This window comes from Mauremys mutica, chromosome 2, assembly GCF_020497125.1.
Source record: "Mauremys mutica isolate MM-2020 ecotype Southern chromosome 2, ASM2049712v1, whole genome shotgun sequence".
Lineage (NCBI taxonomy): Eukaryota > Metazoa > Chordata > Testudines > Geoemydidae > Mauremys > Mauremys mutica.
Window position 1 is genome coordinate 92,517,551 of NC_059073.1, and position 19,632 is coordinate 92,537,182.

Below are 19,632 nucleotides of genomic sequence, written 5' to 3' on the forward strand. Positions count from 1 at the left end.
GGGTTGGCTGACCAAGATTGATATTGGCTTCATTTGTACAAAACCATTGTATCTCAAAGCAATTTTTTGTTTAATTTGCAATCATACAGCAAATTGTAAGCATTTCACAAAAAAACACACTTGCCTTTGATCTTCTAAGAAAAGGTCTTTGAGCAACTGAGGTGCTGTATTTGCATAGGACAATGAAAAATTATGAGTAATGAACTAAATTTAATGTTAAATGTGAAGTTTGCATTGGCACCAGTTGAATCAATTCAGTGAAAGTAAATTGCTGACAGGTTAAACACTGTAAATGTGTAATTTAAGATACAGTACAGCATTCAACTTCCATATTATCCACAAATCTTGCTTTATTTTTGGCCACAAAGTGGCCATACACCTTAGACTATTATATTTCAGTTTGGAAAGATGGAGAGATAGCACATTTAGCACTTTATATGAAAGTCTTCTCTAGGGTTTGGCTGATTAGTTGTTTTGGATTTTTGTTTTGTTTTGGAGTTAAAATTATATTTTGACCAGATTCATGAGTAAGATGGATAACTAATTGGCTTTATACATAACTCCTGCTATGGCCTTCTTTACAGAGTCTCTACTGCTCCTCCATAAATTAATAAAAACTAAACAACTGATTGTATTAGATCCAGGAATCCTGACCTGAATGTATTTTGACTCTGTGAAATCAAAGAAATATTACCTGTCAAAATCACTTGAAATAAGGGATAAACCACCCAGGAGTAATGGATGACCGTAAGAAGGGAAGCCCCAACATGAAGCAGTTGGAAGTGGAACCCAAGAAGAATCTCCAAAGTGGGGGCATATGGAAATCAGCAGGGAAGAAGTGACCAGAAGAAGTTCCCAAATGGACACAGGCAGGACAACTTAAAGCTGCGGGGGGGCAGGGGCAAGATCGGGGAGACACTGACCAATGCTGCCAACTGCACCCCCAAAAAACATCATATATCCCCTTGCTCATCACCATTTCCTCTCTCATGCCTGCCAAATATCTCACTGATAAGGAAGAGGTTCTGCCAGCGTCAAACAGATCTAAAGTCCTGCCAGAACCTGGGAGGCAAGCTGGCCTTGGGTCTTAGACCTGGTCTACACTAAGGGGGGGGGGTCGAACTAAGGTACGCAACTTCAGCTACGCGAATAGCGTAGCTGAAGTCGAAGTACCTTAGTTCGGGCTACTCACCCGTCCAGACGCTGCGGAATCGAACTCCGCGGCTCCAAGGTCGACTCCGCCACCGCCGTTCGCAGTGGTGGAGTTCCGGAGTCGACCGGAGCGTGTGGGGAGTTCGAACTATCGCGTCTTAATTAGACGCGATAGTTCGAACTCCAAGAAGTCGAACTCTCCGCGTCGACCCGTGCGGTAAGTATAGACCTACCCTTAGAAGTACAGCCCAGGCTCCACTTCTCATACTCATGCCTCATACTGTGTGGCGTGGAAGAGGAATGAAAAGCTAGCATTGGCAGAACTCCAATCCCTCCTGAAACCACAGGCTGTGCAGCTAGACGAACCAGACCTGATAAAGAAAGCAATTAAGTCACCGAGTATAATTTTCCAAGAGAATGGCAGAGGCCTTATTTTTGGGGACATATAGAAGTAAACTCCCAGCGGGACTGGCTTAGATGACCAAATAATTCTTTCCTATCTCTAACCTGTTAAGAGATCTTCATCTCTTCTTTCTTCAATCTACCCGAATCTCACCTGCTTTGCCAACCGTGCTCAGCTCCTTTCTAAATCCCTTCATTGCCTCCCATAACAAATTCAAGCTGCTATCTTTGTCTTCAGAGCCCTCCAGAGCATATCTGTTGTCTCCTTTCACTCACCCCAAGCCCACCTTGCTTAGCCTACTTGCTCATTATAGAATCCTATGTAGGATTCTATAACTATGGAAATATGAAATAAACAGCAAGATTTGAGATAACACTGTGGTTGCTATGTAAGTGTAGCACTAGTCTCTAGTGAGAGGGAAGGAACCTCATACAACACAATTCAAAAGTCATCACATAGAGCCTGCTATAAACATGGACATCACTTGCCAAAGAAAGATGAAGTCTCCAGCCAATCTAAATTAGGGAAAGTATAAAATGAGGGGGTGATGGACACAAGAAGGGTTAAGACAATAAGGTTGTGTGGTAGATTAGATGAGTAATGTGCATGTATTAATTTAAAACACTGAACTTCCCTTAGTAGAATGGATGACTAGGATTTAAAAAGACTCCTTGAAGAAATGTGTTTGGAGAAGGAATTTGAAGGAATTAAATTCAAAAGCTGGCCTGGGATGCAGCGGGTAGTCAGACGAGCAAGTAGGCTAAGCAAGGTGGGCTTGGGGTGAGTGAAAGGAGACAACAGATATGCTCTGGAGGGCTCTGAAGACAAAGATAGCAGCTTGAATTTGTTATGGGAGGCAATGAAGGGATTTAGAAAGGAGCTGAGCACGGTTGGCAAAGCAGGTGAGATTCAGGTAGATTGAAGAAAGAAGAGATGAAGATCCAGGTCAGAAAAAGTATGAGACCAAAGACTGGACATAAATTTTGGCAGTGTGAAAGGGGTGGAAAGAGTGAATTTTGGAGATTAATGTTTTGCAATTAATCAGAGATCTACACAAAGTCAGAGGCAGATATGATTTAACATTAACATTGATGTTTAACTCTATAATTAGGGTTATCAATTTCTGCCCCCTCCCCCCCAAGACAGTAACTTTAAAAACACTGCAATTTTCTATTTTTTAAAAAAAAAGTAATGCCATTTCATCCAAACTTTTATTAAAAGCTATTTCATTGATCTCCCTTCAGTTTAGAAAAAACTATGGAAATGTTATTTATTATTTACACAGCACTATACAGTAAATATGCATGGCTAGTATTTAACTAACAAATAAGTTAGCCCTGCCCCATTGACCTTTGTCTTCTAAGTTAACCAGTAATTTGACAAGTGTTAAACTTTCTGAGGAGAGGGAAAGGAGGAGGAGAACAGCAATAAGATCATGCAGCTGCTTTGGTAGGTAATGCACATGCCATGGAGGGAGCACCAATTTTTCAGGTGTTCATGTGTACATGACTGTGATTCAATGTATCACATGAGTATCACTGGCAAACATTGTAGGTACAAATATACTTTTTTAAATCCAAACTTAGAAGAGTGGCTAGACCAGAACTACAGAATTTCTTCTAAGTTGAATATTCTGTATGTGTCCTGCAGATGTTTAGACCCAAGCTACTAGAATTCTATGCTCCAGCTAAAAACATAATCCAAAAGATGCACTGCAATCCACACATCTCCAAAAAGAGATGTGGTATCTGGGAAAGTGCATGGAATGGCTTTAAAGCATGACTGTGTCATATGTTGCTATCTGGAAAAACTACAAATCAGAGTGGAACATGTAATTATGCTCAAGTATAAGTCCTTAAACCATTGAAATATAATGACAAAACTGAACATCAAATACATTGCACCGACATATATTGATCAGAAACAACTCCCACAGAAGTAGTCTAACAAAAGGACAACTTGAGCTGAGGTAAACCCACAATCCATCACAATTACCCTCTGCAACTAATTAAGCCAATGTATATTGAGTTTTTAGAAGCTGCGCCCAATTTCTGACACAAACAATCCTGTGATACAACATAGCAATCTCCTCACTTGCCATTGGGTTACAGGCCATCCCATTCTCAGTTTATAGCAAGCTTCACCAGTAACAGACTACATCAAGGCCATACACATGGAAAAGGAGAAAGATATAATATGTTGTTAAATGTGGGAGCCATAATTAAACGTGTTTTGCATGATGCCAGTGCTAGCCCTCTGGGGGCCCCCCTGTCATAAACAGTTAGTTAAGGGTTAAGGTCTCTTTTACCTGTACTGGGTTAACAAGCAGTACCTGATGACCACCTGACCAGAGGACCAATCAGGGACAAGATAATTTCAAATCTCTGTGGAGGGAAGTTTTTTTCTGTGTTCTTTGTTTTGAGTTGAGTCTCTCTTGGGAGTTAAGGGAGTCCAGACATCTTAATCAAGTCCTCCCAGGTTTCTGCAGTATTGTTCTTCTATTCAGTCTAGTGAGTATTAGAACGGCGAACTAGTATTTTTTTTCTTTTATTTCTGCATTGGCAATTGTGTGTTTTGCTGAAGTAATCTCTTTATTTCTACTGCTGTACTTTGCTTTTACTGAGAAAGAAAGGGGGAGGGGGAGTTCTCTCCAGGTTTATAATTTAGACTCTGTGTATTGTTCCATCCTGGTATGACAGAGATAGTGTACTTTCTTTTTTTGTTCTTTTTAATAAATTCTTTTCTTTGGACTTGGTTAATTCCTTCTCTTGTGGAGATTCAAGGGAAGGGGAGGGGGGAAGAGTGAGTTCCTCCTGAGGTTGATTCACAGAGTTGAATCGGTGTGTATCTCTCCCGAGTGGCTAGGGGAGAGGGAGGGGGGAAGTGGGCTGCTTCCCTTTGTGTTGAGATTCAGGGAGATTGAATCTGTGTTCCCCAGGGAGAGTTTTGGGGGGAACAGGCAGTGTGTCAGACACTTAGAAAACTGACTGGTGGCAGCGTATCAGATCTAAACTAGGATTTTAGTTTAGGGGAGTCCATGCAGGTCCCCATCTTGTGAACCCAAAAGCTCCAAGTGGGGGAGAAACCTATGACACCCCCCAAGCACAAATACCCCTCCCCCCCCACACACACACCACATAATAAAAAACAAATAGGTGCCCCCCTTGAGCTGCTTGGGGCCCTAAGCAATTGCTTAGTCTGCTTATGCCTAAGTGCTGGCTCTGCATAGTGCATTAATTTACATCAAAAGGGTTACTGAGTTCACAAATACATGACTTAAAATGAAGTCCAAGTAAGCTGCTGAGTACCTGTTTGTTAGAGATACCCAGGAACAGACTACAGGTTGGTGTAATCGTTGTTGTAGTCTGCCCTTCTATTTTATTAATCAATCTGGAAATAAAGCTGGCTCTGAACTACCAGAAAAAGTATATTGGTTCTTAAACAGTTTTCACCGCTGTTCATCTCACTCTTTGCAGTCTCTTCTGCATTTAACGAAACTAAACAGGTCTTTAAAGATATCCAAATGTGTACTCTAAAATTCTTTAATATACAAAAGCTATTGAAAAGAGTTCAACTTCCCCAGACTATCTAAGCATACACATACCCAACAACGTCTTCTTAATAGGTGGGTGAGGTATACATTTGGAGCTGGGGTAACAGCAATTTTGCTGTTAATATAGGCTTGGTGAGGGTGGAGATAGCACCATTAGGAAAACTGTTTAGCATCTTTTGACTACATCCAGGAAGAGATGCACAAACCAAGGTCTATATTTAGACCAAATCCATCTCTTTAAAACCTACATATTTCAATGTATAATCTCATGCAACACTTCTGAAATGAGGGACAGGATTTGACCCACAATTTAAAAATAGTTATTGCTCTGTCAGACTATAAGTAACACAGATCTTGCAAAGAGCAGAAACAATTTGTAATGTGCAATCTTGTGTTTTATAATAATTAAAAGAAAAAAGTGATCTCTCTCTCTCTCTCTCTCTCACATACACACCTTTTATTTTCATTTTATTTGCAACAGTACTTCTAAACTGAAGATATCTGAATGAATTCAAAGATGAAATGCCATACTGTGCATCTCTCTAATCTCTTGAAATGAACACTGCATGTATACTACAAGGGTCTGCTTAAAAAGCAAATTAAAAGTGTAACGTCGCATCCCTTGCTTCTCAGACAACCAGATGGAAAATTTATGGCTGGTAATTTCTACAGTCAATCTTAATGGTTACTTTTGTGCCCTGCGAATGTTATTTCAATGTTTTAGAGTAAAGAAAACATCATATTTTTGCTGATCTAAGTGATTATACATACTTCTCATCCAACAAATAATTTACTGAGGCAACAAATTTGAAATGGATTAAAAAGTACTCCCTTTTTAATACAAAGTAGAGTTAACCTGTGGAATTCACTACCACTGGATATTATTGAGGCATATATCTTAGCACAAAATCAAAAAAGGATTTAATACTCAAAATAAAATAGTAACTGTAATGTAACAATAAGGTTATGATTTTTGAACTACTCAAGAAAGGAAACAAATAGGCAAGAGTCTCAAAGAAGCAGCCATTTAATTCAGCCATAATGCACATCCTAAATGTTCTATGGTATGTGTTTAACAGTAATGTATTAAGAGACACATTTAATAAAATCAAAAATAGAAACTACAACATCTGTGCAAGGTGGCAGCTTAACATAATTGAGCATTCAAAAATTAGAAAATGAAAAAGCTGAAAATCATAACCTGATTCATATGAAAGAAAGACCAATCCCCAGCACCTGATGCCCTTAGCACCAGAATGAGGCAAGTTCAATGCTGAATCAAAAATCAGAGTGATACTTCCTGTGTTACCAGTACTACTGCCAGCAGCACCTGGGCTCCTAAAGCAGGGGCGGCTCTAGGCATTTTGCCGCCCCAAGCACGGCAGGCAGGCTGCCTTTGGTGGCTTGCCTGCAGGAGGTCCCTGGTCCCGCGAATTCAGCGGCAGCCTGCAGGAGGTCCGCCAAAGCCGGGGGACCAGCGGACCCTCCACAGGCATGCTGCCGAAGGCAACTTGCCTGCCGCCCTTGCGGCGACCGGCAGAGCGCACCCCGCAGCTTGCCGCCCCAAGCACGCGCTTGGCGTGCTGATGCCTGGAGCCGCCCCTGTCGTAAAGGCTTCCTCTCCAAGTACTGCCCAGGTTTGACCCTGCTTAGCTTTTGAGAGCTGAAAAGATCATAGCTAGGCTTGGAAAGATTAGGTTTTTTTAATCAATAAACGTCAATTTCACCATACACACAAACCAACAAAAAATAATTCCATCAATAACCACCGAAACTTACACTAGGCAAAGAAAGAAAAATACTGCCTCAGAACCCTGATTTTGATTGAAGGATATTTACTTTGTATGTATTGCCATGTGATGTTGACAATTTGTGTTTTAACAGTTATAGCTTTAACTTTTTGAACCTAAATATTTACTGTAATTAAATAATTATTGTCTGACATGCCCAATTTGAGCCCCCCATATTTTCCCACAACTGTGAAAATTTAAATATATAAAAATTTTAAAAGAGCTTAAAAATAAACATTAATATTATCCATTGAAATAATAAAAAATAAATAAAAATTGAATCCTGCCAAGCATAATCATAGCATGAAGTATTATGAATATTGAAAAAGTCAATGCTGTAGAAAAATGGATAATTTGGCAACAGAGGATAAGTTGGGTGTGGGTTATAAATATTGACTCATCTGCTGTAGCACCAAAGGAGAAACACATTTTAGTGGTTAGCAAATCATATTTACAGAAATGCCTAAAATCATAGGCTTAATCACAAACCACATACATACCATAGATAACTTTTTCCTTTAGTTAAGGCTTTTTAATGTCATCCTTCATGGTACAAATATGATTATCCACAGAATAAGCACAACAAACAACTAAATACTTAAACATCTAAAGGGGCAATTAGGTGTCTAAGTCCCCCTTGTGAATCTAGCCCTAAGTCCAACATTAAAGTGGCATTGGCATTCACAGAACCACCACTCAAGCTGCCAGATGACCCCGTAGGCACCTACATTTCTGTTGGTGGGCACATGCAAAGCTGCCTAAGTCCTGATAGTGCCAAGCTGCTCAGTGGTTAAACCCCAGCAGGATTCACAAGCTAGGTGTTCCCTTGTCTTTCTCCCCAGCGAGGCCCAACCCTGTATGCATTCTCAGAGCACACCTACCCTGCACAGAGGACAGAGTGGTGGTACCCATGCCCTTATGCCCAGTGGCCTGGTGGTTAGGTCACATAGCCAGGGCAGGGGAATCTGGAGTTCCAATCCCTCCACTACCCAATTCAGAGCAGAAACTTGAATGCAGCTCCCCCACCTACCACTGGGCTATAAGAAATCATTTTCGGCTGGGTCTCTCTCTCAATCTGTCCTGTTGAACCTTCTCCACTTGGTATGAAATCCTTAAAAAGTCACCAAGCCAGACAGCAAGAGAGAGAGAATGGCTATTGACCAATGACTAGGACATTCATCTGGGAGGTGGGAATCCTGAGTTCAAATCTCTGTTCTGAATCAGGCAGAAGAGGGTTTGGGTTTTTTTACCCCATTCTCCTATATCCAGTGAGTGCTTTAAGCACTGGGCATGAGGGGGCACCACCAACAACTTTCCCTAATTTTTTCTTCAGAAGAGACTGATGTGATTTAGACACGTAACTCCACAAGATGGAGGCTATGACCCAGGCAGAGAGAGGTGCCCCCCCTCTGGACCAAAGTTAGGCACCTAAATCCCTGTAAAGGACAGGGCTTAGACCACACCTCTCTCCTTGGCATTCCCTATTAGCTAGCATAGGCAGCTCCGCACTTACTATTCTGGCTTCTGTGCATCCTCCTAAGGCACTACTCCTCCTGCGTTGTATTGACAGCCTACGCGCCTAACTCAGGATTGTGAATTCCCCTAGGCAGCAGGGCACCTAGAAGTTAGTGCACCTTACAGACCTGCCAACAGTCCTAGATTTCATGGGACTGTCCTGCTTTGATCCCCAGAGTCCTCCATCCTAATTGAAGTGAACATTTTCCAAATTTGGGGCCACCTGGGGGGGGCGCAGAAGGGGCAGTTTGCCCCTAGGCCCCCCATTTAAGTGGGCCCCCAAACTAAGTGGCATTTGGCTGTGCAACTCATACACTAGGTTGCAATCCCTCAGGTTTGACCTGTCCACCCCTCGGTCTCCATCTACGGAGGGGCGGACAGGCCAAACCTGAGTGACACTGCACCCTGCTTTACCCACGTGAAATGTTGGGAGCTACGCCCCTATGAATCTAGCCTGTAGACTACTAGTCTAGACTACTGCATGGTATGCCAGAGGTTACTTCCTTCTCAGTAAAAGGAAGAGAGCCAGGCATCTCAGTCTCACAAAGACCTGTTGTTACCATGAAGGAAGGCAGAGGAGAAATTGGAGCTCAAACATACACAACTCTCTGCCTGAAAAATGTTTTAATATCCAACATTTGTCATAAGGAAGGACGGTATTCTTTGAAATCTCCCTCAGAGAAGATCCAAATAACTGATATTCTCTACTGATAATTTTTTTTTTTAGCACTGCCAACACTTCTGGGGTATTTGCCTCCTTTTGCTAGCATCTGCTATTCATTTGCTCCAACAAATGACCCAGCCTGGCTGCCCTATGAAATGATGATTTTAGTGCTGTAGTAGTTTGGAGTGTTGAACTCTATCCACCAGCTGTTAACTTACAGGGTTTTTTTGTGTGACTCAGATAGTTGGAATTATAGCAGACATTTTCAACAGTATATAGAAATGGACCCCAGCACGAGGGGTCTAACTACAGCTGTATTAATAGTACTATTATCTTCATCCACCCACCACAAGAAAACAGTGAATTATCTGTTTCCAAAATATGCAAAGCTCTGCCCTGTCACGCTGTGCATTGCTTGCTCTGATACATAGATAATCAGAATACAGTCTATATTTGCAGCTTGTAATTTAAATGCAGAGAACAAGAGTCCTGTGCATGACATGATCATAAGTAAAAGTGAAGTCTCTAAAGAACTACAGCCCACAATCTATTGTGAGAGTTTAGGTTCTAACCGGGTCTGACTAATGTATTTATGCCAGAGAGCTCAAGTATTGATAAACAAATGGATTTTTATAGTTCCATTCAATTCAGAAAGTCACTCCTCCCCATTTTTATTTGCGTTGGCGTACAGTGTGCAAAATAAAAAGCCAAATTCAACCTTCGACAAATGTGAACAGAGGAAAGAGAATGACAGAACTGCCTTGTGCCCAGATCATCATTAACTGTTTTTAGCTTTCCCCCTGATTTCATTCCCAGTTTAATCTCATGCATGGACATATTCAACTTGCTTGCAAGTTCCAAAGTTTTTCCTAAATCTTGTCAATCACTTGACAAGATCTACTTGGCCTATTTAATCTTCTAAGTGAGATGGAAGTTGGGTATAGTTTGTTAAATATTTAGTGATTAATAACTGTGGTGTGTGTAGCAATGTAAATGTAAGGGAGAGATAATGATTCTATCATTTGTGTGTTCTGCACCTTTAAATGAAAGGAGTCTCCTGGCCTGTCTGTTGGGAGGCAATGTTGTGAGCAAATTCAAGATGACTGTTATATCACGACTACCACTCTATACTCCCTTGCATGGATATTTTGTTAGTTTTTCTTATGTTTGGATTTTCATTACTCTAAAATAAAAACACCACAGATTTAGAGCAACTTTGCTCTTTTCACAATGTTGGAGAAATATTGTTCCAGCAAGGCTACAGAAATATACATTTCTTCCCATTACTAGCTTAATCCAAGGCCTGAACCTGCTCCCCTTGAAATCAATGACAAAACTCCCACGGATTTAACTGAAGCAGGATTAGCCCCCTTAGTGTTGAAGCTTAAAACAAAAAACAAAAACAAACAAACATTTTAGAGTCTCATATGCAGTTTGGCTGAAGTGGCTTCTCAGTGTCGTATCTTCCTTACACTACTTAAGTTCCGAAATATTATTTGTTGATCTGATTGATACATTTTTATGGGTGTGCTGGGAAAAACCCAAGAGTAAGTTTTAAAGTGTTACAAGAAAACTATGTTAAAGAAGGGGATACGTGGAAGGTATGTGTATACTGTCAAGCTGAGTTTTTATATTGGCATCCATCACAGACTATGTCAGCACCTCCCGACAATAAAAAAGACAATTATGTCTCTCTCTTCTCTGCCGTTCCTTGGTACATCAAAGATCATTTTATTGCCATTATGTGTCACTGTAAGGACAATAAAATGAATAGTTCTTTTCTTAATACCTTGGTAAAGAAAAATCCAGATGACTACGGAATAACCAGCAGTGCTATCATTTTCGCAATTTAAAGATCACTGTAGCTTTGAAATATTTTGTCATTATCTTCACAACATGTCATCACTGACATCATCTTAAATATCAAACTATGATGCTATGGACAGTAATGCAGAAGAACTGTTTTGCAATCATCCTGACTTTTTAATATTACCGTCACAGGTTGGCATTATAAATAATTTTATCTTCAAAGAACAACATACCGTACCATCCAATTTTCAACAACTACTCTCATTGAAAGTAGTGGGAAGTACTATTTATAAATCAATGACATAACACGGCCCATTGCCTCAATCATATCAAAATTTTCTAGACTTATTCTCCATACTTCCTTTAGGGTAACCCAAGGGTAATAAATAGATGGCCTCATAAGGGATTGTTGTATTCTGAAGCACTTTTTAGCACAGACTATGAAATAATTTTAGCAACTACAGGAACAATATGAATAGCTCAATAGTGACTTGATCTATGTGTAAAAGCAGCAAAGAGTCCTGTGGCACCTTATAGACTAACAGACGTTTTGGAGCATGAGCTTTCGTGGGTGAATACCCACTTCGTCAGATGCATGTAGAGAAGTGGGTATTCACCCACAAAAGCTCATGCTCCAATACGGCTGTTAGTCTATAAGGTGCCACAGGACTCTTTGCTGCTTTTACAGATCCAAACTAACACGGCTACCCCTCTGATACTTGATCTATGTGGTTCCCTTAGCTTCATTTTGCTTTAATGACATGGGATAAAATTTGCAAGGCTGCCCTAGGTGATTTAGGAACTTAAGTCCCATTTTCAGAAGTGACATATCCTATTGTCAATGTTCCTAAGTCATTTCTGAAAACAGGATTTAAACACTTTTGAAAAGGCTACCCATAATGTTATCTTCACATACTGAAGAAATCATCTTCAAAACATCATTATGAGGAGTCTTCATCATTATTTGAATGGAGAATGAGAATTTAACATGAATTATGTTCCACAATTTTGTTACATTAGACCAGAAATTCTTGAAGTTCAGAGTTTTGGTTTGGATAAACAACCAAAAATGCCTAACTGAAAAAATCTGAACCTCTTGGGTCTACAAGAACTGACAGAATGATTTACAGTCATTCTTGCTTTTGGTCATGCCAATAATATCACAAAAACTGACATTCTAGCAGCTTTTCAGAAACTTACACTTTTCACCCTGACCAGAACCCAAAAGTGTAAAATTATAATTTATCCAAAATGATTCAGCCACATCTAACATATTATTTGAGAGAGAGCGCGCGCGCATGCGTGTATGTGTAAGCAAAAGGCACACACCTAATCCCACAGAATTAGCTAAAACCAAAGAAAGCTGTCAAGTATCAGAGGGGTAGCCGTGTTAGTCTGGATCTGTAAAAGCAACAAAGAGTCTTGTGGCACCTTATAGACTAACAGACGTTTTGGAGCATAAGCTTTCGTGGGTGAATACCCACTTCGTCGGATGCATGTAGTGGACATTTCCAGAAGCTTCTTGCTTGCTTATATATACCTGCCCCTGGAAATTTCCACTACATGCATCCGATGAAGTGGGTATTCACCCACGAAAGCTCATGCTCCAAAACGTCTGTTAGTCTATAAGGTGCCACAAGACTCTTTGCTGCTTTCAAAGAAAGCTGATCTCTCTAGGTAAATTCCTTCATCCCACAGGAAATCAGATTATTTTATTTTCTACAAAACTAATTAAGTGTGTGAAAAGTAAAGAAATTGGAAGCAGAAATAGCTAAAATTGTGGTTTACCTCACTCTGTATCAATGTTGTGGTTTTTAGACTGAGATGTTTTAGACAAATTAATTAGCATGAGGTTAATTTCATAATTTGCCTCTTAAAAATTCTGAGGTCTTACTGCAGAGAGAGAGAGAGAGAGAGAGAGAGAGAGAGACTACATTCTGCATATAACAAATTAACTTGTAATATAAAACAACTGTTTTATGCTGATTCCAAGATAGTTGGCAGGATTAAGCAATTATGCATTTTCAATGCCGATGCCAGGGGTTCTCATTTTCCTTTTCCTGATTATTTTTAAACACTAGTAAATTATACAATAAAGTATTATATGAATGGTCTCTTACTATAGAATATTGCATTTAAATGTGAGGAAAGTTTGAAATCCTTGAGATTACAATGAGTTACCTTAGAAGCAGCAAAGAATCCTGTGGCACCTTATAGACTAACAGACGTTTTGCAGCATGAGCTTTCGTGGGTGAATACCCACTTCTTCGGATGCAAGTGGAAACCACTTGCATCCGAAGAAGTGGGTATTCACCCACGAAAGCTCATGCTGCAAAACGTCTGTTAGTCTATAAGGTGCCACAGGATTCTTTGCTGCTTCTACAGAACCAGACTAACACGGCTACCCCTCTGATAAATGAGTTACCTTGTATCCAAGTCACTCGTGCCATACTATACGGAAGTGTTGCAACACTTCACAGGCCAAAGCAATATTATGGAAAATTAGTAGTGAGACACAGATACAGTTGCATCAGAGATTTCACTGTCCAAAAATATCTTTCACTTTCATCTTTGAGATTCTTGTCTTTAATAGATACTTATTAGATACAAAATTCTCAAGACAAACAAATGAAATAAACACTGTTATATACAAATCACCAACTCTTTAAAAAACAAACAACAACAAAAACCATAGGTTATTCTTTTCCCCTGAACGTGTTTGGATTTATGTGCACAGTGCAACACACTGGTTTTGGCATTGCTGTCCTTGCCCCAAAAATATTAATTACACTAATACATAATACTATTTAATACATGGGAGATACTCAAAGATTGCAGCAGTGTATATACATTTTAAAAAAGTAAAGTTAGAGAACACTAATTTTTCAACTTAATATACAAATGTTTACTTTTAAATATATAACCACTAACAATTTGGTGTAGCTGTTATGTGATTTCCTCAATCTAAATAGATTACATGTATTACTGTCAAAAAATCAATCAGATAAGCAAGTTTCACACTACTCTGCTATAGTGAAAAAAAAAATCAATAAATCCAGCTTATCTAACCATGCAACAGTTAAATATTGATTATTAAGAGAACAAACTATTTTCCTCCTTTTTGCATAACTGTGGTACAAGTACTGCTTAGATGGGGCGAGGAGGCACAGTGAGTCACAGCACACTAGCCCTTCAACTGCAGACGCATGGGTTAAAAAGTCTGTTTTAAAACACACAAGTGAGCATCGCTTTGGCATTAGAACTCTAATTGTCCATAAACCACCAGAAGCTTCCTCATGGTTGGGGACAGATGGTGGCTTTTGCTCATGAACAGATGAGTACTAGAATAGCAGAAGTGTGGTGAAATGAAGTTGAGCTGTACAGGCAGATTCTCACTTTTACGAGAAATGCATTCTCACTTAATAAACATTAAAACATGCACACAACATAACAGATCTAGTTAATATACCCAGCTGGTATCCTATTTAATGTACTCCTTCATCTCCAACTGAGCAAGATCACTGGATCCAAAAACCGGGATCTAAAGCTTTCCATTACCTGAAATCCAAAAATCATGCCTTACATTTTTATTTGGACATTTTTCCCTTGCAGCTGAATGAGATATCTAACTACAAGAACTTCTCGTGACAGTGTCAATTCACATCTGTTGAGATACTGCTATGATAGTAAGGTACCTCTAATTACAAGCTACCAAAAATCATGATGGCAAAATGATTCAGCGACAAATCTATTCAGAACACATGATGCAAAGAGGATAGCAAAAAGAGACCAACACAAGTAAGCACCTGACAGAAAGACAATGCCGTCATTTCAATGCTAGGGTTAATGTTACAGTGTCAGAATGGCTGTTCTGTGCATATATGAAGTCTCCATTACTACATCAGTTTATTCCTCTCCCCCACACTTTAAGTATAACTTTTCTGCAAGTTCCTCTTTTACGTGCCAAGGATCACTTGTATATACCACACATAAGTGAGGCCACCTCTGAGTCTTAAAGATATTCTCCAGAGTCTATCATATCAGTCTGAGATATGTGTACATACACATTTCTAATCAGGGCACCCGAGAGCGGGTTCAGACCCCAGTGAAAAAAATTTTTCAGACCCCCCAGCAAAGGCAAACCGGCTAAACAGGGCCAACAAAGCCAGGGAAGCCGGGCCCCCTTCCGGACCACCGGGCCTCAATAATTTGTACCGGCTTCCCCTCCCCTCTCATCGGCCCTGTTTCTAACATTATCTACAGCTAATATATAGAAGGGAAATGTGTTCATATTTCACTGAGGTCTTGGAGGTCATCTTGACTAAGCAGGAAGATCTCAAAGACAGGGTTGGCCCTTGAGCAGCTGTGGCCCTCTGCAAACACTGAAACAGAAGATTATGTGGCTGATTCTCCAGCGCCTCGTGCCATCTGTAAACATGTACACGTATGCAAAGAGAAGTGAATGTCAAAACCAGTTTGAATAAGGAGGAGTCCTTGTGGCACCTTAGAGACTAACAAATAGTCTCTAATATACCACAAGGACTCCTCCTGGTTTTTGCTGATACAGACTAGCACAGCTAAACCTCTGAAACCTAAAACCAGTTTGGTTACATCTTACACCCACTTTTCACTGGTATGAAGGACAGCACTATGTGGGAGGCAGTGGAGACCCAGGTCCTGGGTGGGGGGTGGAACTGGAGGCCTAGAGCTCCCCTCGCTCATAGATCAGATGAAACCTAGTTGTAGTGATCTAGCTGATACTTGGTGAGGAATAAAAATAGTGCACTTTGTGGCAGAATTTGAAACCTTCACCATTAGTCAGAGGAAGGGCGTGGGAGGGGATCCCTTATTCTTCTGAAGAGAAGTGCTTGTGCATTTAAGACCACATTTCCTAGATACAAAATAAAATAATAAAACCCGCTCCCAATGGCAGGTAGCTCTGTGCGATCCCCCTGTTGACAAGATGCGGGGAAAGCTGCCTGAATGTTTCATTTACGAGGCTTCGGGAGGATCAGGCGCTGGAGCCCATCCACTAACCTTGAGAATCTCAGCTCGCTGTTTGGACTCTTGCTGGCCCAATACCTGGGACAGGCTCCGCTGAGCAACCAGAACAATTAGCGGGAAGTCGGAGGAGCGCCACATTATCGGGATTCACTAAGTCCGGGGGGAGGCAGGGAGGGCTGCAGGGACCCTGTGCCCCGTGGCACCTACTCGGCTCCGCTTCCTGCATCGCCCCCTGCCCCAGACTCGCTGCTCCCACGTGCGGGGCCCATCAAGGCAACGGGAAACCAAAAGGGGGCAGGAGGGGGGGGTAGTGCTGGCTGGGCAAAGCTGCTGCCCGCCGGCGAGCCCCACTGGCTCCCTGCCGGGCCGGGGGGGCTGACTCCGAGCAGGGCCGCGGCGACCCGGCTGAGAGGGGTGTTAACTCCTTACACCTGTTTAACCCATTCACCTCGCAGGACCAGAGCCTCCTGGGAGGCACCGAGAGCTCGGCCCCTTAGTCCCGAGGGAGACTCAGCTGGGGGAGAGGCGGGGGCGTTGTCAGCTGCGGGCACCGGGGAGCCGCCCCCCGCCACTGGGACACAAGCCGGGAGCGCGTCGAGAGGCAACTGAGCCCAGCGCAAAAGCTGCCCCCGCGCGCGCCGCTCGGGCAGCAGCAGCAGCGACCTCCCCCCCGCCCCCCGGGAGCCCTGGGCCGCGCGCTCGCGCCTGCCGCAGGCGGGGAAGCTGCCGCGAGGTTCCTTCTGCTCCGCTAAAGCGGGGGGCAGCTGCCTACAGGCGCGTCTCTCCTCCGGGTCGTCTTGGGGAGTTTCCTCTCTCACCTCCCGCCCTGCAGCGCCCGGGGCGTGGTTGTCTTTGGACACTTTGTCAGAGGCTGTCAGGGGAGCGGCCCTGTAGCGGTGCTGGAGGTTTGCCTGGGGTGGGGTAATTGGGTTTTTCTATCGGTCCGTCTCCTGTCCCTCCGCCCCCTTTGGAAACAGAGCCGATGCGCTTAGGAAGGCAGGAAGCGGTCTGACTCCTACGGCATCTCTCCGAGCTATGAATTTGCAACGATTTACCCCCATCCTCAGTTATGAGGAGGTGTTTTAACAGATCCCACAGGACACTCCGGAGTTACAGTACTACGCAAAATGTCTCAGTTCCCCCTCACCTGTATCTAATGGAGCAGGACATTAAAGACCTCCTCCTAGTGCCCTACTCAGATGTGCCCGTGCCCGTGCCCATGCCTGATGATCGCACCGCTAGCAAAAACGTAAAACAAGCGACTGCCTCTCAGATCCACACTGAACTTTAGGAAACAAGCTGTTCACGTCCTGCTGTTACACATAATTCTTCAAAACGCGGCAAAGTGCCGAAACTGGGTGTGTAATTGCAGAGCTCCGGGCTGTGCAGAATGCTACATTACCTTTGAAACGTGTTCTACTCATACCTTAAAGGGATTTATCCCAACCTATATACATCTCTCTGTGTTGTGGGCGAAATACAGCAAAATATTCAAGAGACCATTGATAAGGACTTAAGTGCATTTTTGGTATGAATACCACAAAAATTCTGGTGACGCTTTAGTCCCACTATATTTTTGGTAGTTTAAATAAAATGTATCGCATGCATTTAGGCAATTGATAGTAAGTTAATTGATGAAGGCTAACTCAAGACACCATTTCCGAGATTTGTCTCATTCATTAACTCGTCCTTGGTTTGTCATCTTAAATCTCTTTCTCTTTCGGTAGAACTGAAAAAACTAACCTCAATCTATCTAAAACGTAATCGCGAATTTATTCAAAGTTTTATTTGTAAATTAAGAGGAGGACACGGATTAACACTAACCCATCCACCACTGGCTGTTCATTACAGTTCTAAATGCCAAAATAATGTATTTTTAGGTAGCTGCCTGTTTAATTATTAAATCATTTTACTTTTCTCAGAAATTAGTCATCTACCTCTATCTCAAACATCAATTCCTGTTATTTTAAATCTAAAGATTATTTACTTTTTCAAAGGATGCTGAATTCAACAAAAAGGAAAATATAAAATTCCCAGAACGAGAAAATATCTTATTAATATTTCTTGCACCGTCTGTTAAAATGCGGAAGGAAAGTAGAGATTTTTATACACTCGAATTTTCGAGTAAAATGATACAAGGTTATGTAAAGATCTGTGCAAATCGAAGAGTACTGCACAAGTATTTCACTTAACCAGTTCAGTGCCAGTGATACAACGACGATTATTATCCTCGCATATTGCATGAAATCAAATACACGTGGGGTAGCTTGAATTAGTTGTAAACTAGCTCTAGACTATCCACTAGGAAAATGTAAATTAGGTGTCAATGAGCTGCAAACATGAAAGTTTGTGGGGAAAACAAAGTAATTCCAGAATCAACAACATTCAAAAAAAGGCAGAGGGGATTTCTGAAGCCCATTCATAGAGCATCTTAAGAAAAAAGAGGAGGTAATACACTGATTGCTGCATCTCTAGGTGATGCACAACGATTGCTAAAGAAACATGATTTCATTTTAAAGGTAAGGCGTTCAGAAAAGTAAAGCAGTTTTACAATGATATGGATACCTTTGGAGTAGCTGCGGATAAGAACAACAATTTAAAATTAACGCCCTCTCCTTCCCCCTTCCGCCCCCACACACACGCAAGGCAAAATTCACGTACCAGCTACGAGACATATTGGAAGTAGCAATCTGAAGATCAATCCACACACCACTTCTGTTGCCATTGCTTGAAGATCTGATTAGTTCGAGTCTTGATTAAATAAACGAGAACAATATTTGCTTGTTGTTACGACAGGTACCACTTCATAACTTTTAGGTCCACCCTTGCACAGCGCTAATGCAGTTTAGCATTATCTTTCACCGGATTTTCTCGACGTGCTGCAGATTTCTCACAAGTCCCTTAACATCTTTGGAAGAGCCCATTAAATCCCGAAGCAGCTGGATTTCTGGTGACTTCAGTTGCAAGACGCACGGTTTCTTAGAGAAGATTTTTCTTCTTCTTTTTACTGGAGAACCATTTTGTTGTGCCCCACATCAAGAAAGGATAACCAGCATTTTAAAATTAAACCGGTTCTGTTATAGACCAAAGGCTTTGCTCGCTCTCTGTTTATATATCCGAGGAGCGGTGTGAGTCACGATTCACAGATTCCCAGACACACTGAGGACTCCAGCCACTTTCTTCCAGCTTCTGGCCCGTAGGACCCAGCTTGTGGTACACTGAGCAAAATCATCCCAAGCTGCTAGGTTGCTGGCATTTTGCATCCTTCGAAAATGACTTGCATGCTCCCCTCCGCTGGCGCGGCGGCCAGAGCGCTGTAGGTAGGCAAAGGGGGAAGCAGACCGCCTCTCCCGTCCTGCCGCGCCTGCTGTCTGCCTAGCTGCCCCTCACCGACGCTCAGACACAGCTGCAGCGCTGCTCTTTCCCCACACTTCTCCACCTCAATGAAAACTTTGCGAGGCCCCGCCCCTGCGGGGATCAGGCTGGCGGAGCAGGAGAGGTTTGCTCCAATAGGAACAAGCGTGTGGGGCAGGTCTCGCTCCGACACAGAGCTCGACTTAGACTAGTGGCATAGCAAAGGCAGCTCGCTGCGGGCGTGCCAGCTGCAAGCCGGGAATCCAGAGCCTCCTGCGCCGCCGATCTCCTCTCTCCACCTCCCCCTGCTCACGTCACCTGTGCTCGCTTCTTCAGTGTTATTTTGAAGACACCTTAGATGTGTGGCTACCGGCTTGATTAATCGTAC

The 19,632-nt window shown here is 42.1% G+C and overlaps 1 protein-coding gene across 1 annotated transcript in view; it reads right to left on the reverse strand.

Moving 5' to 3' along the window:
* Positions 1–19,318, reverse strand: part of PIEZO2 (piezo type mechanosensitive ion channel component 2) — a 457,344-nt gene extending 438,026 nt beyond the window's left edge. The window contains exon 1 of the mRNA XM_045007801.1: positions 18,552–19,318. Coding sequence (XP_044863736.1) covers positions 18,552–18,615 — 64 coding nt within the window. The 5' untranslated portion in view covers positions 18,616–19,318. The remainder of the gene's footprint in view (positions 1–18,551) is intronic.
* Between the last annotated feature and the right edge of the window lie 314 nt (positions 19,319–19,632).